This window comes from Coccidioides posadasii, chromosome 2 (assembly GCF_018416015.2).
Source record: "Coccidioides posadasii str. Silveira chromosome 2, complete sequence".
NCBI classification, from domain to species: Eukaryota; Fungi; Ascomycota; class Eurotiomycetes; order Onygenales; family Onygenaceae; genus Coccidioides; species Coccidioides posadasii.
Genome location: NC_089408.1, coordinates 2,435,739 through 2,458,534, shown reverse-complemented (window position 1 = coordinate 2,458,534; position 22,796 = coordinate 2,435,739). Strand labels below are relative to the sequence as shown.

Below are 22,796 nucleotides of genomic sequence, written 5' to 3'. Positions count from 1 at the left end.
AGGGCATAGAGGTGGAACACTTTCCCAGCCAACTAATGCACGGGAAAGCTTCCCCGTGTCTTGCCTTGACTTGCCTTGTCCGATGCAAAGCTTTGATTCAGATGCGCACGTTTTCTTTTCGCATTTTAAGTTCTTACCCTTAAGTCCGGAATATTGCCGTTCGATATTGAACGAACTATCGCCTGAACGAGGGATTCCCGTATTCCATGCGAGTTGGGTTACTAGGATGAGCTCGCTAGAAACCTTTCTCCCCCTCCCTTGCCCCTCCATCACGACGAGCTGGACAGATGATCTAGAAAAAAAAGGAAAAGCTTCTAATCCATGCACTTGTCCATGTCAGTCACGCCGTTTCGAAGGTTGTGATAACTTTTGCCCCTTGCAGCCAATGATCGCGGGAACCTGGGATTGCTTGGCTTGCTTATTGCGGTGCATCCTCTTTCGTTCCTTGCGGGTTGAGGTGTGTGATCTGACAGCTACAGAGAGGGAGTAAGAAGGTTAATCGATTGCTCGTAACCGCTGGAGAACGGCCAGCCAATCGCGGCGCCGGGGCACGGGGGTAAGTCAGGGTTGCCGGCGGCTGCGTGGGAATAAGGAAACCCTGTTTCCCTTTGCGAGAAGGCATTTTCTACGGAGCTCGAGGAAGAGGTTCTCCGACTTATCAAAAAATTTAATATATATAACACGGAGTATATATACTGCGATGGCTGTGAAAGTGGCTTTTTTTTTAACGCCTGAGGATAGGGAAACTCTCAAACCTTGCAGATACATGGTGAGGATACTCTGTGGGTTCGCTTGGACTTCCGTGGAAAGAAGACTAAGGGATGAGAGTGCCTGAAAATAGAACAATGGAGGGCGGGGTACGGAGTAGTCAGATCGCTCTCAGCATCCAGCCGGGCGGGGGCCGGACGCCAGAACAGCCTGCAAACAGAAAACAGGACAAACAGCGTGATGGGGGTGCGTGTCGAGAGTCTCGCGAGGATCTTTTTCTCTTGGAAATGCAGTGGTGACACGACAAGGTCCACGTCGGCGTTGAGCCAACCGGGTCGCTGCTTGACCTGTCGCCCTGTTGTTGAGGAGGAGGGCTTTTCACTCTCCTTTGGTTGGTTGTTCGTCTTTTGGGGGTCGATGCAGGGAGGCCCATCGCGTCGCACGATTCTGATTTGAGCTTCATTTTCGGGAGAGCGTGGTGATTGGATCCAGATGACCCAAGAAGTTCTTCAGGCTTGCCCGTGCGCTCGACAACACAAAGTGTACGATCGCCTCGCCCTTGGGTCGTTGAGGCAAATGCGGCGAGATGCAAGTATTAGTACTCGCCATCCCACTGACTGACAAAGGGGTTTTGGTGTACCGATACACGGCGGTCCGGGCTCCACCAGGCTTTTCCGTTGGCTTGAACCGGGTTGTGATGTCAGGTCGCAGAAATCCCCGTCCTGCCGCTGATCATTCGCTGGGCGTGTCGGACCAACTCGAGCCTTGGACAGCATTCTAGTCCATTCTGGTCCAAGCCTGGAAACTCTCGCCATGATTGGGGAAGCGGACGAGAGCGCAACCTCAGACTGGTTCCATGGTTTTCTCCGTAGTACCCCGCCCAGGAACACTGAGTATCGAATTTCCCATGGAAATGAACCCGTGTGAACCAACAGTCTAAGTCAACATCGCTGAAACTTGGAACAACTCGCCAACGTTATAATCTTCGACGTATCCCAGGTCAGAACACCGTTGTATGGCAGCAGCATCTTCGCCGATTTAACCACCCCCCATAGTTCTCCTGCTTGGGCCCGAGTGTCGGAGAGGCAGTTTCACCGTAGCTGATGCTAAACCTCCTCCATCTGTAACCGATCTCCTCCCATGAGCTTCTACAGTCCTATCATTCTGCTGCTGTTCATGTTCGGCCCGCTGTCAAGAAGTGAAACATCGAGCTGTTGACATGTTATGCTTGGAACTGCGAAGATGGAGCTCTGGCAGACTTCTCCGTCATCTGCTAGCTTCACAGCACCCTCGTGAGCCGTGCCGGGCGTCACTGTTGACTTTGACCCCGTTATCATCGTCGAATGAGCGTGCAAAAGCCCACACACCAATCCATCGCAGCGACATTGCTTTCGATGAGGCATGGGGCAGCAGATCAGTAGCTCATATTATCATCGCGCATCATCAGGACCTGAAGAAAATGCATCCAAAACGTGCGCATCTTAATCGTATTCTGAACCGCTACGTATAAGTAAATCGCAGTTGGGAAAAAGGTTCAGTATTTATTATGGGCTGCCTCTTTGTGGCCGTCCTCTTCTTCTACCAGCAGGAAGTCTTACTTCTTCTAGGCGCATGGAAACGTAGTTGGCCGGTAACTTTTCTGTTATATCATTTCCTTCTCGAATTCCTCTGCCTTGTCGGCCTTGTTGCTTCTCATCCGACTGAGCCCCCAACATCCGCCCGTGCTCATTATTTAGAATTATAAAATATAACTGCCAGGCCGGCCAGTGCAATCCATTGTCACTGTGACTGACATTCGTCTTGCCGCCCTTCTTCACTCCTTCAAAACCAGCCGCCACTAACAAACCCAACCGAAAAAGCCTGTTTCCCCCCTCCCCTGTTGGACTGGACAACACTCTCTTTGAATTCCAAGGAGATATTCCCCTCGTCGATTTATTTCTCTTCCACTTCCGCCGATTCGAATCTCTCCTTTCAGCGGATTCGATCACAGTGGCTCTCTCTCTATCTCTCTTTTTTTACGAGCGGAGCTTTTCGAGGTCTCCTTGTTGTCTGTTGCTTGGTTAACGGCAGTCATCGTGGTCCACACCGCCGAATGCAGATCCACCAGAGAGCGACCCTAGCACAAGCAGCCAGTCGTTCCACTCGCTCCCTGTCACGAAAGCCCAGAGAGACAGAGAGGGGACGACTAACAGGCTATCTGTCACGACGACATCACCAGTCTGATTAATTATTATTATTATTAACTCACCCATCCCTTTCCGTTTGCCCTCCTTCGATCCTCGAATCATAAGGACCAGCAGAGGGCTCCCTTCTGCCCCCTTTCGCTGATTAAAAATCGAAAGTCTTGCCTACGAATTCGAGAGTGGCTTCTCGAACATACGGCCGTCTCACTGCTGGCCACCTCAGCAGCATCTCCAGCGAGCGTGGCGCAGGGGGTCTCCTGCTCTCGCTCTTCCTCGCGCACCCGAGCCACTCATTCTCGCTCACCAGCATCCTCCTTCTTTTCTTCTTATTGAAAGGAGCCTTCGGGTGTAAAAAGATAAATATACGCCCACCCCGGACCTGGACGTCCCTTTTGCTCACCCCATCGGCCCATCGCTGGGTGGCGATTTTCCATTTGATCTTTTAATCAGCAGTGTTCTGTTCTCTGCCCCTTTCATTTCTTGCAATTCAATTCTTGCCACTATATATTGTCCTTATTATCATCTCTTTCTCCTCAATTAACGGCAAGCGGAAAGGACTGCTAAGGCTTTGCAAGCGATACGTCCTATCCATTCTATCGATTGACTAATGATTCCACGACCAAGGCCATCTTGGACAATGGATCTCTATTGACAGCATCACACGCGCCGACGAGACCACAATTCAAACAACCGCTAACCCGAAAAGCAAACGAACGTCCAGTCAACTCCTATAACCCCCACTCCCCTTTTACCCCTAGCTTCTCATCACACGGATTATCCTCACGTATCCATCCAAGAAAATGACATCGCCTCTCCCCCCGGACCCTTATGCGGCCTTGGGCGTGTCTAAGGATGCCTCCACAGCCGAGATCAAAACCGCATATCGGAAACTCGTCCTGAAATGCCACCCCGACAAGGTTAAAGATGAGTCGCTCCGCAGTCAGAAGCAGGATGAGTTCCAACGAGTTCAGGAAGCGTACGAACTCCTTTCAGACGACACAAAGAGAGCCAAATATGATCAGAAGGCCCGCATGGCCGAAATGAGAAAAGAGGCGATGGAAAAGGGAGGCCCATCCGCGTCATTCGGACACCGCACTGCCGGGTATGACGTCCGAAACGGAAGAGTCTACGAAGAAAGAGTCCCGCGTTATTACGAGGAGGAGATGGCCTTTGCTGATGAGCAATGGTCGAGTTCGAGCAAATATGACGGGTATGAGAAACGGCAGACCACCAAGGATTCGGATGAAAAGAAGAAGAAGAGCAGATCGTCCGAGTCGAAACGCGAGCCGACAAAGACACGCGATGATCGCGCAGGCAGGTCAAGCCGGGCAAAGAACCGGGACAAAGAGCGTCGAAGAGAACTCTCCGACAAATATAGCCACACTGCTACGTATGATTCTGATTCAGACGAATCATGCTGTTGCCCCAGAGACTTCCCTGAGCCAAAAATAAAGCGGGAAAGCCGCTCAAAGCACCCTAACCCTCGACCCAGAGAATATTCTGATCACTGGGAGTCGTCGAAACATGATTCCCTTCAAAACGATGCTCGTCGATACATCGAGCGGACCAGGAACGACGTGGCCGCCGAACGTGAGCGTCGTTCGTCGGGTTCGCCTTGGACCTTCTCTTCAGTCTTTCGCGACGCACATCATGTCGATAGTCCTCGCCGCTCCTCCGCGCGACCTCGTGCTTCACGCAACGGATCTGTTGACATAATCGAGCCTTCGCCTAAACGAACTCATTCTTCTCGGACAATTCCGAGCCTCACAACTGCTACGTCTGCTCCCCCCAACATAAAGATCCCTCCAACTCTGGGTATGTCTCCCCCGACACGATCATCTACGTATCATGTACGAGAAAAACGGGACCCACCTCCAATCCGCCGTGCTGAGACACTCCCACTAGGCGTCTCATCTCGCCATGGAGATCCAATCGTCACTAAATCATCGAAACTTAAAGACCTGTATGACTCTGGGTACTCGAGCTCAAGTCCCGGTACTCCGAAAATATCCCCACCAAAAAGCAGCAAGCACGTGGTTGTGGACGAAGATGATGACTTTCCACGACACCGAACCGTCTTGGTAGATCCCCCCTATCCTTCTCATCGGCGTACTCACAGTACATCTCCTCCTCAGCGCGAGCCCGTACCGTTCATGATGCGGCCACCACCAAAGTCAAAACGATCGAAATCGCGTGATATTCATGCGCGTCATGATTCCATCCCGAAGCTACGGACCAGTCGAGATGGGTTATTTGCCGAGATAACTGACGATTATTACCCACGATTCTCAGACGAGCGAGCCCGATACTCGCCCAAGATCCGACAAGAAGACAGTTACCACGAGATTTATCCGAGATCGTATAGATCTGATCCTCGCTCACATACCAGGAAAGAATCATGTGCTTATTAGTTTCATTCCTCTTTCGTCCCGGTTCTTCCATAAGAACCGGCGTATAGTCTTCACACAATTTGTTTTGCATCGTCACGATTTTTCTCGTGATATCACAGGGCGGCTTATACACCTTCCAAACCCTCTTCTCTTCGAGAAGTCTGCTTTTCTGACTTTATCGAGTGTATAATCTGAAACTCTACACTCGGGATAAATACTGAACTATCACTCCGCCTATTTTCGTGGACATAACAGTCGCTCAGATTTGATTCCATTTACGAGACATGTTGCTTTACTGATGATGACCCCATCGCTACGAATTTCTCTTTTCTTTTTTGTTTTATTTTTCTTTAGCTTTTTGTTGGTGACCTCGCCCATCTTTCCAGTGGTCTGCTAATCCAGTTTCATCATCGAGATCCAGCAGGACCGACCCCAACTTTGTGCATATACTATCTGGAAGAGCATCTCAACCAATTCATGTGGCAACACACTTAGATCTGCTTTTTTGGATTTTTTTTATTTTGTTTTCCCAATCCTTTCCGTCGGTATTTTTGCTCTTGCTCTCGGCCCTCTTTCCGCCTTTGCTTCCTTATTTTCATTGCCAGGAGCAGTGATTCTTGTTCGCAGTCGCCTGAAGCAAAAGAAAGAAAAATTAAGGGAAGAAAAAAAAATTAACTTAAAAAAAAAAAAAAAAAAAAAAAATCCTGCGGCGACTCGACTTCGAAAGTTGTTCCTGGCAAGACAGAACCGGACTTACGGTGGAGGATCGGACTGGGTATCATATATGAAGGAGCATATGGTTTTCACTTTTTGGTTGGTTTCAGGGCTGTCCTTACGCAGCTTCGGTGTCTGTTGGATTTGTATGGAATTTTGATGGCCATTGGACGGGAGTATTTCCATTTTTATATAGTAGTGATAGTGGTTAGTGTGAGGTGATATTTTGAATGGATGATATGCATTTAGTGTTCTACAATAGCCTCTACCCATGTCCTGCTGGTAGCAATGTTGATATTAAGTAGCGAGCAGCAGGATAACCTGGATCACCAGTCGCATCGGCCCTGATCAGAGGATGGGTTGGGCGGAGGCCTATATTATGCTCGATCACGCTTTACCAAAGCATCAAGCCAAGCCATCATGCAAAATGACCATATTTTTTAAAACGGTTTTCTCGATCTTTCACTTCCATGGGGCGGCCTGGGAATGGACCATGGCCTGCGGAATTAGAGTAAACCTTGTTATACCTTTCCGGCCAAAAGCAGTTCTAACCCGGTCTACGGTTCCTAACAACTATATGATAGTAACAATACGGAGTAGTTCTTGACATGATCGGATACTAAATCCAGCTCCGTTTCGTTCCTTGTATTTGGTCCAACCCCTATCACACTGAAACATAGTTATCGGCCCCAAGGACTCGCTTTTGGGGCCTATAAGGGGTTTGAACCTCGCTGATGGCAGGCCGGATTGTAAGTTTCTAGGCTTTCTGGGAAGAAAATCTCTGCTCCATTTGGGATCCTATACTGGAATGTGTGGGTGGAGTGTATTCCATAGTTTCCTAGGTTATGGAATGAGATGGTTGGCACTGCTCTAATTTGTTTCAAGACAGGGTTTAGGGAGCTCAGGTGTGAGCAGGTAAGCAAGGTGCCTTTCGCTTAAAGGATGTTTCCTACTTTCTTGATTCTCTACAATAGTCAAGGAGAATATTATCATTGGATACAAGGTGATTTCCCCAACGTCCAACTCCCTGGGTGGGTGCAAAAGAGCTAAAAGACAAGAACCAAGTAATCACCCTTGTTACGAGTTTCTGTCTCTAATTACAGATGCTTGAATGCTCTTGTGTGTTGCAACCGGAGGCACAGATCGGCGAGACAAGTTTCCTTGCAAAATTTTGCATGAGATATTGACCTGGTGACTCTTGCCTAGGCCAATCAATGTGAATGACGGATGAAGTTCTTTGAACAAAGGCAACAATAATCCGTAGCTACTTGGCTCTTGTGTTTAATCCCCACCTAACAGGCCTTTCAATGCTAGGAATTCTGTTGGGATGACGGGTCTTAGGGATGTGAAGAACGATGCAGATATCAGATATTACAGCACCATCAACAGATTTGAATAAGGCCCACAGAAGCATTGCTGCTTTCTAGCTAGGGCTTGTCTTCGGCTTGGGCACCTTACGATAGTTGTGTGCGGCAAAGAGAGAAAGAAGGTTGTCATCGCATTTTATAGATTGTATAGGGGGTAGCGAAAATCCTAGACAGCCGGCTAGAACGCGGTACACATGGCCTTATTTCTGTATCTGAGCCAACATGTAATTTGGATGGCAAACCAGGGACTCGCCTGGAAGGATCGCGGCTGTATCAAGGTATGGTGGATGGCGATATTGCTCTTCTTTTGGGGCTTAATCTGACATTGGGAATGGCTTCCACCCATCTGGCTGGATAATCTGTTCAATCTGAACACGCAAGTGCACTCCTTCTCCACCGAAATCGATGGTAAAGGGACCTGCCACGGGTGTGGTGAGAGAAAGCTATCTCAGCGAATATACTCCGTACAAGGTGCTCGCTTTTCCGGCACTGCGGCAAGATGAGAGCGTCCAGAGCCCAAGACTTTGAAAATTGAAGGCGCTAAATTATTTTCTGCCAAGACTGCTAACGGATTGATGGGAAGAAAACGGCCACAAAAGCGATTGTTGCGTTCTATAATTTTGTCAACCTGTTGCTTTTCCAGCGAGGAACTGTGAAAATTACATTTTCATTCCACTTCTAGCGCAGACCAAGTAGCCTTCTGTTGGGGTTGTGAGTCTTCCTGCTAAGCTGGGGCTACGGAGATCTGTTTGGTTTCAACGAGCAAACCTATTCTGAATGATCAGGCGTTGGCAACGGACCTTTCGTAGGATGGACGTGTTTCGCGTGCGTGTCGGGACCGCGATCGCGTTTGGGCGCGTTGGGATGCGGGGAAACCTTGCTCCGGCCCACAAGGCAGAGCGGGGCGCGCCGATCACGCTAACCAACCTTCCCGCTGCGAGGACCTGGATAAGATTCAAGAAGCTTTCTACATAGTTTATTGCCTTGCCATGGTTGAGCGCCATCCATCTTGGCTGTTGTGACCATGGCTTTTCCTGTTCACATCCAGAGGACAACGTTCTTCTACGCAATCGGGAACACCCCTGCGGTGTGCCTCACCCAGTCCCTACCCCCTGACCAGGATGCTGCTCTGTTATTGTTGGGATGCGGTGATGTCCGAAGCATTCTTTTCACCGCATATGCAGGCATAGGTAGCGGCAAGTAGAATTCTCCTGGAGCGTATTTGTGTGTCTTTAGTCCATGCTAAGCCTAGAAGACCGAGACCTTGACATAACTTGCTGCGATATCGAAGCAGAAATCATCGGTATGTACTGCTTGCTACACCTCGCGATCCAAGGATTATTTTCTGATGTCAAATAATATAGCGCGAAATATAATCCTCTTCACTCTCATCATTGATGACGTGAAGAGTGAGAATATTAAACGGATCTGGGATATCTACTATCACTTCCAAGTCGACGATGATTCTCTTGGCTTACTCCGAGAACAAGCGTCGAGGCTGAAAGGTATAGCGAGTACGGCTGAGGGATGGAACAACGGAAACTATGGACACATCCTTCGGTTTTGTGATAGCTACACATTTTCCCAGGTCATGCGACTATGGGACTTCTATGCCCTGCAGCCATGTAATGGCTCAGCCTTTGAAGAGCAGCAGAAGCAGCTAAAGCAAGGCATAGAAAAAGCGAAAAGTATACAGGCTCATGTCATAGGGGATGGTATTGTTACAACAGGGGCACGATCAATGGCGCCTCTCTTCTCGAGTGGCATTGAAGGTCTCTCGAAATTTTATAAAGATTATTGGAAAAACGGAACAACCGCGACGGACGAAGAACGCGTGAGGCAGAGCAAGAACCTTAACCCAATGTTTGGAGCCCTGAGTAAATCTCTAATCCTGCACTATGGCACGGATCCCATCCTTGGCTATAGTCTTGCACCTGCTTTTGCTCCGCTTTCAGAACAGTCTCCCTTAAGCCCTGATTCGCCTACAACAGGAGAACCGAACACCATCATTCGAGTGGTGACCGCTCAATTCAATGCTTACGCCAAAGCTGTTCGGAGATCTGTGGGAAGGTTGACGATCCGATTTGTGAATGCAGATGCCCTGGCTTTCTGCCACACTCTCCAGCATATCCAGGAATATGGAACTAGCACACCAGCCTGGTGGTACCGTAGCACACAGTGCTATACACCTCTCACGCTGGACTCTGGGGACTACTCACAACGGACGTCAAATAGTCCCGCTCCTTTATGCTTTGACATTGTTGACACGTCGAATCTGGTGGACCATCTCGGATGTCTTAATTTGCTGGCTGCAGCTGGCCCTCTACTGAGCCCTAAACCCACCTCGACCCTGTCGACCGAGATGCTTGTCCTCCGAGAAAGAGATGTAGATCAATATGCCAAAAGTCTTGTTTGCGGAGATCTTTCCACTGTCGCACTTTTGTTCGGCCTGATCCCAACCCAATACTGGACGGGGACATGTGCTACCTCCTCTTTTTCTGAGTACCTAGCGAATAGTCTCAAAAAGGAGGATCCCTCGTCCATGAATACCCAATCACGGTATATCCTTCTCTGGAAGAGCTTAGGACTCCCCTTGAAACCAAAAGGTGGACCTAGCATAGAAGAGCGTGTTCCTGGCCTGTCCTTTGACCCGAAACAACTAGCCACGCTGATGTATCGAGTGTATCTGAGGATGTTTCAAGACGAAAGCTGGGTGAACACTCTAAGTAAAAGCCCAGAGCAGCATTTAAGGTCGCCATATAAACACTATACGCGCGCAAGCCTCGTTGCCATTCTCGGGTTGATACACGGTTCGGGATCTGTCGACTGGAACAGCTTTATATCACGCCTCTATGAACTTATTGTAGAGGATACTACATTGAACATGAGTCCACACTATATCCAGGAACTCAATCTGCATCTCCATATATTGGGGCTGCATAAATTGCCAGCTTACCAACTTTCTTCTCTTGAGGTAACTTACAAGGAGAAATCTCCTTTTCGAAACTGGAAGAATATTCCTTCCACCTTATGCCTCACCATGGTCGTTCCGCGTCGGAAGATATCAGTTTTTGAGAATGCATCAGTCGACTCCGGAAGTCCAAGTGCTCATATCATGTTGCAATGCCGTCGCAACCAGCGTGAAAATATTTTCCCAGGAATTCAACTTGGCTTCGGGAAATTGAGAACCTCTGGGGCTAACCACACCGAAAGCCTAACGCTGAAAATCGAAGATGATCCGCAGGGGTGGGATGGCACAGCACCATTGATTGTCTCTGTCATGATCCCATCTTGGTTGGTGTTTCAGTATTCAGACCTATCAACCAAAGTTATCTTCGCGCTGAAGAGCACTCCTGCAGCCCTCTTCAAATTTTGCGGCAAGCTTGGAATGCTGCTAGAGATAGCTCGATCTACGATTGCTGGCAAAGATATATTTATAACGAAGTACCGCCCAAATATGTCGGGTCATATGTCACTTTCCGCTAATATGGGTTCCACTGAAAGGGAGGCTGGTCCGTCAGAGTCGTCAAAGGAGTGTTTAACGGAGTCAGTTGCAGAGGAAACAAGCGTTCAGTTCCACGCTGCTCTCGACCCTAATGAATCAAAGCTTGCTAATATCACTGCGCATGTCGACATCTTCGCCGAGTCGTCCCGAGACATGCTGCGTTCTGGGGCCGCAGTCAAAATCTCGCAGATTTCGCCATTCGAACTCGCCATCATTTTTGATTCAGGGCAATTGGTCAAACAAGTGCGACTTCCGGTACCAATAAACATGGTTGGAAGCGTGACGAGAATTGCGAGGAAATCGTCCTATGTCGAGTTTGTCGCTCCAGTCGCCCCGCAGGTGCTGCTCTCTCGCCGCCCTGACAGCCTGTACTTAGTGTCTGTGAATCACGGAATCCCTACCGTTCGCAACCCACATTATATATCGCTTGACCACCTACCGATCCTCAATACATCTCATCCGTTGAGACTTGGGTGGCTCACCCCACATCTGGCGGACATGTTTTCCGCGAAAGAGAGAAGTGAACGAGATAAAAGCATGGAGCTATCCACTAAATGTGAGAATTTGCGTGCAAGGTTCAAGGATTCGCTTTTCACCTTGTTCATGCAAGTTACTGGAGCGCAAGGTGGAATGAGTTATTCGGTGTTTGGTTTGGATAATCGAGACAATGGCGGAATCCACGCCCTTATCTTCCCAGCTTGCCTTCGGCTAGACATGACAAACCAGACTGTTGTCCTTGATGCAGCGATGGTCCCGCTGACTGCCAAGAATATGCCAGAGTTGCGCCCGCTACTTAGGAGCATTAAAAGCCCCATGTGCATCCTTGTGGATGACGAGGAGTTTGTCTTGTGGAAACATGCCCTTCCGGTGTTCGTGGAGCGATGCCGTGACTGGAAACATTCCAAGTCGTGCGAGTATGGCATCGTTGGCAAAATTCCCATCTCAGTATCGAATGGTCAACAAACAATTTGCTCTTGTGGGAAAGGAAAATTCCCTGATGACTACCAGATAAAGGCATCTGCCCTGTGGAAACGAGTGTCTAAATATGCGGTCCGTGTTGCGATTTCCCCTTGTTTTTCGGTACCTTTCGTCGAAAAATCATTTCAACCTGAGTGTCTGCCACCAAGGAAATCCGTACGTGCGTTCGCAAAGCAAGAGGCCGACCGTACAATGGACGCCGTAAATCCAAAGGCGGGCGTATGCTCCGCCTGTGGGAGGAAGGAAGCTGAAAATGGCGGTGCGCTTTTGACGTGCAGTGGGTGCAAGTTTTCTCAATATTGCTCTAAGGGCTGCCAAGCAGAACACTGGAAGAACGGACAGCACAAGACTTTGTGTCGATTGTATCAGGGGCTCCATACAACGACATGAAAGACGATTTTTCGAGAACGAGCATTGGTTATGGTATTTTCGGGTATCTTAAGTTTCGGGAAAGGTTGGCACTTGATCAAGGTCAACGCGCATATCTTAATTGTGATTGAAAGAGTGGCGAGACGGTTTCAGGCGAATATGAGTGGCTCGAGGCATTTCCCAGATCTCTGCTGAGGAGGGTTGTCTAGATGTGATGTTATATTTGGTTAAAAAAAAGAAAATCGAAATCTTTGAATGGATTCTATAACTAGCTGTGCGCCCACGCTCGCGCAAGGATGAAGGGGACTGAGGCGGCACCCGTTGTCACCTTGCTGGGAGTTGCTGAGGATGTCGCCTTAAACTCGCGGCAGCAGTTTATTGTCTGATGCCTCTATTTGCATCTAAGCGAGCGTCAAGAACTAGTAACGCCGTCGGACCAATGTATTCCCAAGAATCTTTTCAAGAAACTCCCAGCACAAGTCAAGCGGTGGAAGACGCTTTAACTACCTGAATAGGCACACTATACTAACTTAGGGATTTCCGAGCCTTCTCGTCTTTCATTTGGATTCCAGACTCCACAAGGCAGAGATCGTTAGATCATTAGAATGTCGCTGTGCTGAGAAGCTTTCTGAGCGGGCGAGCTGCAACTGAGCGCATTTGGCGAAAAACTCAAGCTGAAGATGCGAATGCTAGGGGATCTGAACGGCTGGCGAGTGCCAAGAGCCGCCTGACATTTGAAGGCTCTGTTTCTTATAAAGCGCTGGCGAACGATAAGGTGAGAATGGGTCGTTAAAGAAGCTTTGGTGGGGTCCGGATTGGCTACCGGACGGACCGTACTGCAACCATCCAGGGAAGATTACGCAGGAGCCATTGCACAATACCTTCTAGTGTCGCCGCCTTCTAACACGCCGTTAGCTGAGGGTTGGATGGAAAGGGGCCCAAGCCCGCTAGGATTCCGTCACTGTAGCGTCGAGGAAGTCGCTGGAAGGAGCGAGGCCCATATGCGAGAGCTGCGAAGTTACAATATGAGTTCCTGGGAAATGGAGTGAAGGGATCAGGATGCCCCTGAAGGTCACAGATCTTGCGTTTCGCCGCTGTCGCCAGTCGTTTGCTCCCGTCAAATCTGTGGAATTGATGAGTAATACCGTTCTTGAAAAATAAAAGAAGCTTGTGACAGTGCCAATGTGTCCTTGGGAGTGCAGGATTGGAGAACTTGATCCAAAATATCCGGCGGAAGACCAATCCCCATCTGCTCCCTGTGGGCGAGGGATGCTTTCCAGCAGTACGAAGATAACACGTAGCACAGTAAACGAAAACCTGGAGAACATTGCAAAGCTGAGATATTGATGATGAGGGGAAGCACCGGAGTGCATAAAATGGACTTGAATGAGAGCTCAACAAAAGCAACATGTTGAAGTGATAGGATAATTAAACAGGCAGCATCCTTGTAAAAAATCCTAAGAAAGGATTCTGCCTTGGAAATAGCTGCGAGATTGAGGCCTTTGTATTTATACTTCTGTGAAGCACAACAAGGTATCCATGAAAGCAGAAAATGTCTGTTTGGGGCGCTTCCCAGCAAGGAAAATTTACCCCACGGGATATCGCCAAGTCGTTGGTTTGTCAATAAAAGATCGCCATACAAAGCAAAAGTTGAGGGAAATCCGGAATTGTAGCTCTTTCAGCGCTGTGGGCGGCCCAGGATGAATATCAAGTCTTTTCAGTGCGACTCCTGGTATCACAGCGACTTCAGTCTTCAGGTTCTAATATCTCGCCCGTGACGCGAGCTAGTGGATCCAGCGTCAGTCCATGGGACTCATCAAGGCAAAATAGCTGTATCTGGTGAAAAGTTTGTAACAGGCCATCAATGCTCTCCCATCGAGTGATAGTTAAAGTTTCGGCGTCAACATCGATCGTGTACACGTAGTCCAAATTCGACTGTAGCGGACTGGGGAAGGAAACTGGCTCCCATTCCTTCAAGTTATCTAACTAGCGAAGCTATGATGGAATTTATTCGCTGCACTATGCCTCGCTCGTATGGGGATAGGATACGGCTCTTTGGATCGTGAAAACGATACCATTTCCCTTTTTGAACGGTCTATTGGTAAATAATCCAGCAGTACGGAGTAATTGGAATGATGAGGAGATGTCGCATGTACCGGCAAAATGCGAGTTCCATAAGCCTCTCGTTCCCATCTCTCTTATCAAGGTAAGAAAGAGAGCAAGAGGAAGCGTCTGCTATCGTCAGATACTTTCGCCTTGTGTCATCAACGGGATCCCAATATCAATTGCAAACTACTCCGTACAGCATCTGGAGACCGGCGCTGAGGAGAGTGACACAGCAGATGCCCCCGACGCAAACGGATTTAGGAAAGCTGCCCTGGGTTGGGTAATCCGCCAGATCTAACTAACATACTTCCCAGCAAACTTGATCACCCGGCGAACTTGATCATTTGTCCATGTGATATAAAACTTTAATACTTGACTTGCTTGGCTTCACTGTACTCCGTACAAACCATTCCTGAAACAAAGGCCGATCCAAGATCACATTCTGCCTGTATGGCGGTTAGCTGGGACTGAACGACAGAGAGCCTTACACCTTTAGCCAAATAAATTTTGTCACGCGCAAGGGTCCGAGGGGGTCAGTGTACACATATGCGCCATTGTAGCATTCGCACCGGGATTCGCAAAGGGATGTGATCCGGGGTTAGTCTGTGTTAAGGAAAGTAAGAGGTTTTCCAAAGCCATCTCCCGCAAGGGTTTCCCTTTTGGTCTAGTAGTTAGTCAGTTCGTGTTTCTCGTAGCATCAAAAACCGGATCACGTAGTGACGCGCAAGGTTAACTTCGCTCTAGATCAGCCAAACACTTAGAATCTGGAATCATGCCCAACAACCCTGTGAGTTTTCTTTCGGTTCCCACTCCAGATTCTCGATAACCCGTCAAGAGATCTGACCCAAATCGGGCTCATCGCGCGTCTGGAAGCCTGCAATGTCCACCCTTGATGAAAATGTTCCCTCAGGAGCACCGAATGGGCCTGGAGACCCAATCTTCACCCCAACTATTGATGTAAGTATCCCTGCATCCTAGTAAGGTCTTTTGGTTCTAATACTTTGATAGCCCCAGAGCAAGGATAGTACAAATGTGTTCCCCTTAGATGGGGTCAACATTGAGAGTGTCTCAGATGAGCATTTGATACTTCTCGGGGACACTGCTCCTGTTCTCTACCAGATCGGTCCAAACAAAGTTGTACGAATCTCCCGCGATCTGGCACTGAAGTGTGGGCCCTCGGTTCTACCCAGTGAGGCCAAAGCACTCGATTTAGCCCGAAGAAAGACGGTAATCAGAGTTCCTCATGTCTACCGCTCATTCCAGGTTGATGATCCTTTTGAGTACTATGGAACGAGAGGCTACCTGGTCATGGATTACATCGAAGGCCGAAACCTCGGGGATTGTTGGATGCAGCTTGCTGCAGAGGATAAAGCTGATGTGATCTCTCAGTCAGCAGCGATAATAAGCCAGCTTCAGAGTACAGTCCTTCCAACACCCGGCCCCATAGGCGGGGGTCCTTGTCGAGGCAAACTCTTCACAGACTACGGCGCAGGTCCGTTAAACTCCGGTTCCGAGATGGAAGCTTGGCTTAATCACAAACTCGAAATATGCAAGCATTATAACCAAACCCCTCAGGATATTCCTCCATTCAAGTTCAGGAAGTTCGTACTGGTGCATCAAGACATAAGTCCTCGAAATATGATCTTGGATGCTGCGGGACAAGTCTGGTTGATTGACTGGGCACACGCCGGTGCTTACCCTCCCGCAGTCGAACGAGCCGCTGTAGCCGAACAGCACCTGTTTCCCGAATTCAACAAAATGCTATTAAACGCCCTGCCACACTATGATGCCGAAGTGAGCCAATTGCAGTCAATCCAGTATGGACTATCCGTCGCAAGTCTCGCATAAACAATGGGCTTTGCATACTTTTTACGGGGCGTTTACGGGTGGCTTTCGGTAAGCGGCCCGAACCCGACATGATACTTTTGAGTTTCGACACATCAACCAGGTTATATATCTCTCATACAAATTCAAAGCTCAACTTCCCCGTGCATAAAAGAGAGAGGAACCAAAGTCTGCGCTGGCCATTCTTTAGCCTTTCAGACAGCTCCAGAATGTTTTAAAGGCGCATATCCGATCGATCGATTATTCTTTCAACTCTCCGACCGAGCGGCCGGTTGATCTCCTGAGTTTCCCGGACGAGGAACAAGCACCGCCGGAGGTGGATGAGTTTGTGAGACAGTGGGAGCTCGTGTTGTGTGGACCGGAAAAGATATCCCGTCACAAGCGTGTGAAGGAATCAAGAGTCATGATCCCACAATCAATCAGCATATTGAAGAGAGAGGCGGTCTATATTTTGTTTTCCTGAGATCAAGCTCAAGCCCAAAGGTTAGCCGGATATTGTGCTTTCGTCTATACTCTTCCAATCAATCCTTCGCTGCAGCAGGTAAGCATGGCATAAGCGTCCGCGGATAAAAAGCGGATCAAAGCTGATCACTTTACTCTAGCCTGCCCGTTGAATGAGAGCGTGTGGTCAGCAGGACGCCTCGATTGATTGAGTGATGGTTGTGCTTTTGCCCTTTCATTCCGTGTGTTGGTTGTGCTAGGAATGTTAAGTGATTTTTGGACATTGCCCTCTTTTCCTATACAGAGGAGATTTCTAAGGCGACGGGCGATTCATTGTAAATTCCTTGAGAGTTTGGACATGAATTTCCTGGAAGTTCGACACGACTTTTCCGAAGCTCCCATCCTGAAGGCCCCAATGCGAGTTCCTAGAGTGGTTTGGCGTGACATTCTGGAAAATCCATTGTGGACTTCTAGCGCTCCGGTATGTGTCAATTGGTTTCTTTTTAGTTACCTTGTCCTGACACTCTTATTGTCCGCTATAGTCACTCCAAATCCTGAAGCCATGGATGTTGTAGTGCTTGCTCTGCCGTTGGTCGTGTTTTGTGGTTGATATTCAAAAGGTAACGAATAGAGCTAACGCAATCTGAGGGAACATTGACTTTGGCAAACTCTTCTTCAAGAGATATGACTTTGATGAGATCCTGCTTCACAAAGAATTCTGCCAAGTCAAATTCTGACTTCTACTTGGGATCCTCATCTTGTTCTAATGGTCCAACAAGTTTCATAATCTTGCCAATGGCCCAGGCAGATTTGTTCATGTCAAGGGGAAATTCTTGGGCATGAGAATCTTGGTCCCAGTTTCCAAAAATAATTTTATTGGAGAAGAAATGCATTAGCTATGCAAAAGGTCAGCAGTGTTTTGGGATGCAAGGACTAAAACAACAAAAATCATGAAACATACAGTAACTCCAACTGACCACACCTGGCAAGGTGGTGTTGGCGACACTCCCTTCCAGATCTCAGGGGCATGAATTTCAACTCCCTGCAATTGGAAGTCATCAAAGCCCTCAGAGGTGATTACTAGTGGATGTAAGCATATGATTGCAGGTTAGAATTCAGACAGTGCAACATACCTGCTTTAAGATCAGCAAGCTTCACAGTAGGTTTTGGCGAGTCCACATTGGAGACAAGGACATTGTTAGGGTTGATGTCTTCCATTTTGATATTAGTTTACTGAACACATGCTGATTGTGGTTGTTTGCATATCTGTGTGCACAGCAGTAAAGTGACCATCCATGTCTGAGAAGACTTTTACAGCTTCAAGGATGGACTTGGCAGTGATTTTTCGAAAAGGCTGGCCAAGTTCCTGTGCCGTGGCCCTCAATGACCACAGGTCAGTATCCAAGCACTCAAACACCATGCATCTGTCTGTGCCATTATCAACAACTTCGTGCATCGCTTGCATATATGGGGAGCTGGTAATACAGCAGTAGCCATAGCAGTTGGCCTCAGTTTGGTATATGATTGGATCGGCACTTTCTGTTTTGATGATTACTCTTTTGTCAGATTTATCTTCAGTCAGCACATGCATGTAAAGGAGAGATACTGGGCGGAGTGAGGCTCATGGTGTATTAGTTCCCACTGTTAAAGCTTGAAAGACATTTCACTTCAGTGCTTTTGTGACTTTGTACGAGCCGCGGCTGCTGTTAATGAGCACCTTTTGGCCTGTCGTGAACAGGTTGTAAATGGGACAAGGCATCCCAGGAAGTGGTATGTATAATGATCGCGAAATTCTCGACTGGTGCTTGAGATGGAATAAGATGGAGACAGACTGTTACGAAGCTCGCAGTTCTTGGGAAGTGAACCGCCTAGATTCGACTGATTAGTCATATATGGAGATCGAATTCAAGAAATGTGATTGGTACTTGCAAAGCAGACTATATCACATGGACAAATGATCAAGTTCTCCAGGAAGTACAGAGTACATTCACTAGTTAACCAGTTAAGTTAATTAACTAGTTATGTAACTAACTCCAGAGTACTCCGTAGTTACTCCGTAGTTCACTAACTTGCTCCGTAACTAAACTAGTTAACTTAATCAGATAGCTCCACCACATGACATCTTCTAAGTACCGCCTGCTAACTGACTTCATCTTCCTCTCGGCAAATCCCCAACGCAATGGAGTTGTAACTGCTAACTCAACGTCCGGCTTTGTCTCAAAGCCAACCGCATGCCCATTAACTTATTTCTGAACAATATCTTTTATACCAATACCTGCGTCTGTCTCCTGAATTTCCTTGGAGACGTTCTGATTAACCCTCAGCAAAGATGGCGCCCAAGGCGATGATTCCCGTCCTGGTCGCCATGATGCTGGTTACTGGGGTGTGCAATACACTTCTTACAAAATATCAGGACATGCAGTGTGTGCGAAACTGTGATGATCCGGATCCCAAAAACCGGGTTGTTTTTGAACAACCTGTACTTCAGACGTATGCAAGGATCTCAGACTGGTTATCAATGCACTCTTCGAAGCAGAATATGCGAGGCTAACGATTCTCATTTTACTATGTAGATTACAAATGTTTATCGGGGAAATGGGCTGCTGGCTTGTTTTGTTTGGCATCAATATGTGGAATCGTCATATTAGGCCGCGTTGGGGAGGTTCCTCAGCACCTTTGATTGCAGGAGGATACGAGCCGGTTGGCGATGGGTCGGGCGACCTGCCTCCATATGATGATGATGCCGAAGAAGATATATCAGCTCACGACGATGTTGCGAAGTCGAATGATCATGATGGCTCCCGAACCAAGCTGCGAGGCATGAAAATCTTCCTGCTCGCTGCCCCTGCATGCTGTGACATATCCGGTACAACTCTTATGAACGTTGGCTTGCTCTTTGTAGTGGCAAGCATTTATCAGATGACACGTGGAGCGCTCGTTCTATTTGTCGGTCTGTTCAGCGTATTGTTTCTTCGACGAAGACTATATATGTATCAGTGGATGGCTCTGGTTTGCGTTGTCTTTGGTGTCGGCCTCGTGGGTCTCGCTGGTGCAATTTTTAGAGATCACCATGAACCTATGGAAGCCTCCCCGAAGGATCTCGTCCAGCTTATGTCCCGAGCCGCCCAAGAGCTTCATGCAACCGCCAAATCTCCTGAAGCTGTAAAGGTAATCATTGGCGTGCTCTTAATTGCCGGAGCTCAGATTTTCACTGCCACTCAGTTTGTTTTAGAAGAATGGATTCTTGAAAGATATGCCATGAATCCATTAAAGGTTGTCGGTTGGGAGGGCATTTTTGGTGCCGTGGTGACTACCGTTGGCATGGGTGTCTTATATCTCGCCATTGGCCGAACAGAGCACGGCAGATATGGATATTTCGATGCTGCTGAAGGGTGGAGAAATATGACAAATAACAAAACAGTCGCTTTTTCTAGCCTTTTGATCATGATCAGCATTGGGTACGATCGTTTCCCCCTTGAAACATTTAACATTTTAATTACCGTTTCTAATATATTCTCTCTATAGTGGTTTCAATTATTTTGGTCTAAGTGTTACCCGTTCTGTCTCGGCAACTTCGCGCAGTACAATTGACACGTCCCGTACACTATTCATCTGGCTTGTGTCACTTGGACTTGGATGGGAATCTTTCAAATGGCTACAAGTTGTGGGGTTTGCGATGCTGGTATATGGCACCTTCTTGTTCAACGACATTGTCCGTCCACCATTGAAGGCTTGTCTTCCTAAGAGATCGCCTGGGGAAGCCCACGAGAGTCTGCTTCCCGAGGAGCCAATCGAGCACATATAAATTATACCCAAGGGGGAAACCGGAGTATCATTGTACTTTTTCTTCGATCTTTATCTTTCAGCGTCTAGATATATACGCGAGAAGCGATCTCCTAACACTCTCCGTGACGGCCAAATGGGTAATTCCCTCGGCTCAATGGAACCTGATATACAAGTATAGTTTTCGGTGATTCGTTCCACTTTTTTTATGACTTGATTTTCATGGGATAATAGCGATTCTATGAGGTTCAGGACTCGCATTTTGGTGACGTCCTGGGAGTTGGCGATTGTCAGCATATATATTTCTATGTTCAGATGAGGACTCAAAGGCGTTGGGCGGTGGCACTCTTCAAATACATGTAGCTAGAAGCCGTCTTGGTCTCTCAATTAGAAGTTACCCGCAAATACTTCATTAAGTCATTACATATGTATGGCCCGGACTGATACTCTCAGAAAACAAATCATGCCAGTGAATTGTAAACCGCTGCCTCCACGTTTACCCACAATGATATCAACTTTGGATCTGCAAATGGCAAGATCTGAGTTGCTATCACGCCTGCCACCTCCTTCTCGCGATCACACCACCAGAAACAGTTCGCGATTCCCGCCCAGAATGCGCTGGTCGCCGTCCTGCCTGTAGGACTTGGTGTGATCATCCAAGTGAGACCCCATCCCTGCGGCGCGCCGTCTGGGATCGGATAGAGGTCTGGACAGGGATTGCTGAGCTCTGGATTCGCCGTGGCGATTCCGGCCCGGCCAAAATCTGGCATGTGGGGGATTTGGTTTTGGAACATGGTATCGACAGTAGACTGGGAGAGGAGCTGCTTGCCTGTTGTTGGCGAGACGCCGTTGTTTAAGAGCATAGCGAGGATTTCTAGGGAGAGGTGTTTGGCTTAGTGTCCAGAATATGTCGAGACACCTTTGATAGAGAAACTTACGGCCGTAATCTCGCGGAGTAGCAAAGCATCCCCCTCCGCCGCTGTTGAAGATAGATTTCTTATCCTCCTCGCTTGTACTGGTCAGTGGCCGGATATTGGGGTGTTTGCGGTGACTAAGAGTGCCGTCGGGGGCGCGCTGGGTCATAGAAACAAGTCTTTTCTTCATATCTTCGCATGGGAAGAATCCGATATTCTTCAACCCCAGAGGTTCGAAAATGTTCTTCTCAAAGTACTCGCTGAGAGATACACCGGATACCCGTTCAACCATGATGCCGGCCCAGTCAATATTGATCTAAATAACTAGTCAGCATCTGCTCCTTTTCGACAATATGTTCTAGCCTTGCAGAATAATGGGTCGCATACGCCATATTCCCAGGATTCTCCAGGCTGATGGACGAGCGGTTGCTTGAAATCATCAATTCTGCCGGAGAACTCATCAAAGCCCTGGCCCTTATAGTCCCGTAGCCTCTCTTGGAAAAAGGTGTACCCAAATCCAGCTACAAAATTGTGATCAGCACTCGACGTTGTGGTAACTAATTACACAGAGAGATGTAAATTCTAACCAGTGTGCGAAAGCAGCATCCTCAGCGTGATCCCCTTCGTTTTCGGCACCAGGGTTCCATCTTTCTGTAGAACCTGGACATCCTTCAATTCTGGGCAAACCTTCTCCACGAGCTCTGCATCGTCCAGGGCCAATTTTCCCTGTTCCACAAGCTGCATGCAGGCCACACCTGTAATCATCTTGGTGAATGATGCGATCCAATAAACCGAATCGGGCGTAACGGGCTCATTTTGGCCAGCTCCGCGTGTGCCGGCGGAATGGGTGAAGATCTCTTGCCCATCTTTATTGACCACAACAAAGGACACATTTGGAAGACCTTGAATTTGGTCTTTGCATGCTTCATCGATTGCAGAGCGAATGGCCGTTTTACCCTCGGGGGAGAGTGTTTTGCCCATTTTTGACTGGATATTCGAGCGTGAAGCTTGAATAGTGTTTGCGCACAAGAAAAGGAAGGAAACAGAAAGAAACCCTCAGGTCACTGTTCGAGTATGAAATGAGCTGAATGAAAGCGGGAGTGTCTTTCACCCCAAGGAAGGTTGAACGGGGCCCAGGATATGTCCCGTTCCAAGCTGGTTAAACAGCGGCGGGTAAACATTAAGTGTTCCACTTCCACGGGTGGTCATTGCATCAACCTCGGGTTAAATAGCCCATTTTCTAAGCTCTGTGTTACCATTTAGCTGTCCAGATACAGTTCAAGACTGTTATTGTCGGATGCGGGGAAAGCTGTCGCCCGGTCCTGTGGTTCGTCAAAGATAGTCTAGTATATGCCGAGGATCTTGCAGGTCGACGAAAGGAACCAACTGGGTAAACCACGACGAGCCACATGGATTATCGTGGAAAAGTAGTTTGGGAGCATAGAGGAGGCCGAGTGAACTCTAGACGTCCGGACAAGCGGGAGTGCTAGGAT

General features: G+C 48.2%; 6 protein-coding genes across 6 annotated transcripts; 4 read left to right on the top strand and 2 right to left on the bottom strand.

Annotated features, from left to right (window-relative positions):
* Positions 1-3,691: 3,691 nt before the first annotated feature.
* Positions 3,692-5,302, top strand: D8B26_003324 (uncharacterized protein; the record flags this gene model as incomplete). The annotated part of the gene is made up of 1 exon (XM_003068414.2): positions 3,692-5,302. One exon carries the CDS (start codon positions 3,692-3,694, stop codon positions 5,300-5,302), a length of 1,611 nt encoding a protein of 536 aa, XP_003068460.1.
* A 3,084-nt stretch (positions 5,303-8,386) lies between these two features.
* On the top strand, positions 8,387-12,430 carry D8B26_003323 (uncharacterized protein; the record flags this gene model as incomplete). The annotated part of the gene is made up of 3 exons (XM_003068415.2): positions 8,387-8,558; positions 8,618-8,665; positions 8,727-12,430. 3 exons carry the CDS (start codon positions 8,387-8,389, stop codon positions 12,233-12,235), a joined length of 3,729 nt encoding a protein of 1,242 aa, XP_003068461.2. The 3' UTR covers positions 12,236-12,430.
* Positions 12,431-15,199: 2,769 nt separating this feature from the next.
* On the top strand, positions 15,200-16,690 carry D8B26_003322 (uncharacterized protein; the record flags this gene model as incomplete). The annotated part of the gene is made up of 3 exons (XM_003068416.2): positions 15,200-15,277; positions 15,329-16,216; positions 16,297-16,690. The coding sequence occupies 2 exons, from the start codon at positions 15,200-15,202 to the stop codon at positions 16,166-16,168; spliced, it is 918 nt and encodes a 305-aa protein (XP_003068462.1). The 3' UTR covers positions 16,169-16,216; positions 16,297-16,690.
* A 656-nt stretch (positions 16,691-17,346) lies between these two features.
* On the bottom strand, positions 17,347-17,824 carry D8B26_003321 (uncharacterized protein; the record flags this gene model as incomplete). The annotated part of the gene is made up of 3 exons (XM_003068417.2): positions 17,347-17,502; positions 17,568-17,686; positions 17,740-17,824. 3 exons carry the CDS (start codon positions 17,822-17,824, stop codon positions 17,347-17,349), a joined length of 360 nt encoding a protein of 119 aa, XP_003068463.1.
* A 951-nt stretch (positions 17,825-18,775) lies between these two features.
* Positions 18,776-20,411, top strand: D8B26_003320 (uncharacterized protein; the record flags this gene model as incomplete). Its single annotated transcript, XM_003068418.2, has 3 exons — positions 18,776-19,096; positions 19,180-20,064; positions 20,132-20,411. Exons 1-3 carry the CDS (start codon positions 18,936-18,938, stop codon positions 20,409-20,411), a joined length of 1,326 nt encoding a protein of 441 aa, XP_003068464.2. The 5' UTR covers positions 18,776-18,935.
* Positions 20,412-20,780: 369 nt separating this feature from the next.
* D8B26_003319 (uncharacterized protein) lies at positions 20,781-22,502 on the bottom strand. Its single transcript, XM_003068419.2, has 4 exons — positions 21,891-22,502; positions 21,691-21,824; positions 21,328-21,619; positions 20,781-21,263 (listed from the first exon to the last, which is right to left on the bottom strand). The coding sequence occupies exons 1-4, from the start codon at positions 22,282-22,284 to the stop codon at positions 20,851-20,853; spliced, it is 1,233 nt and encodes a 410-aa protein (XP_003068465.2). The 5' UTR covers positions 22,285-22,502; the 3' UTR covers positions 20,781-20,850.
* Positions 22,503-22,796: the final 294 nt, after the last annotated feature.

What these genes read in the sequence shown, in the direction of transcription:
- D8B26_003319 (XM_003068419.2), bottom strand. Translation starts at nt 22,284, where the DNA reads ATGGGCAAAACACTCTCCCCCGAGGGTAAAACGGCCATTCGCTCTGCA. An exon ending in GATGCTGCTTTCGCACACTG is followed by an intron (nt 21,825 to 21,890) that starts GTTAGAATTTAC and finishes ACAATTTTGTAG; the next exon opens with CTGGATTTGGGTACACCTTT. An exon ending in GAGAATCCTGGGAATATGGC is followed by an intron (nt 21,620 to 21,690) that starts GTATGCGACCCA and finishes CTAGTTATTTAG; the next exon opens with ATCAATATTGACTGGGCCGG.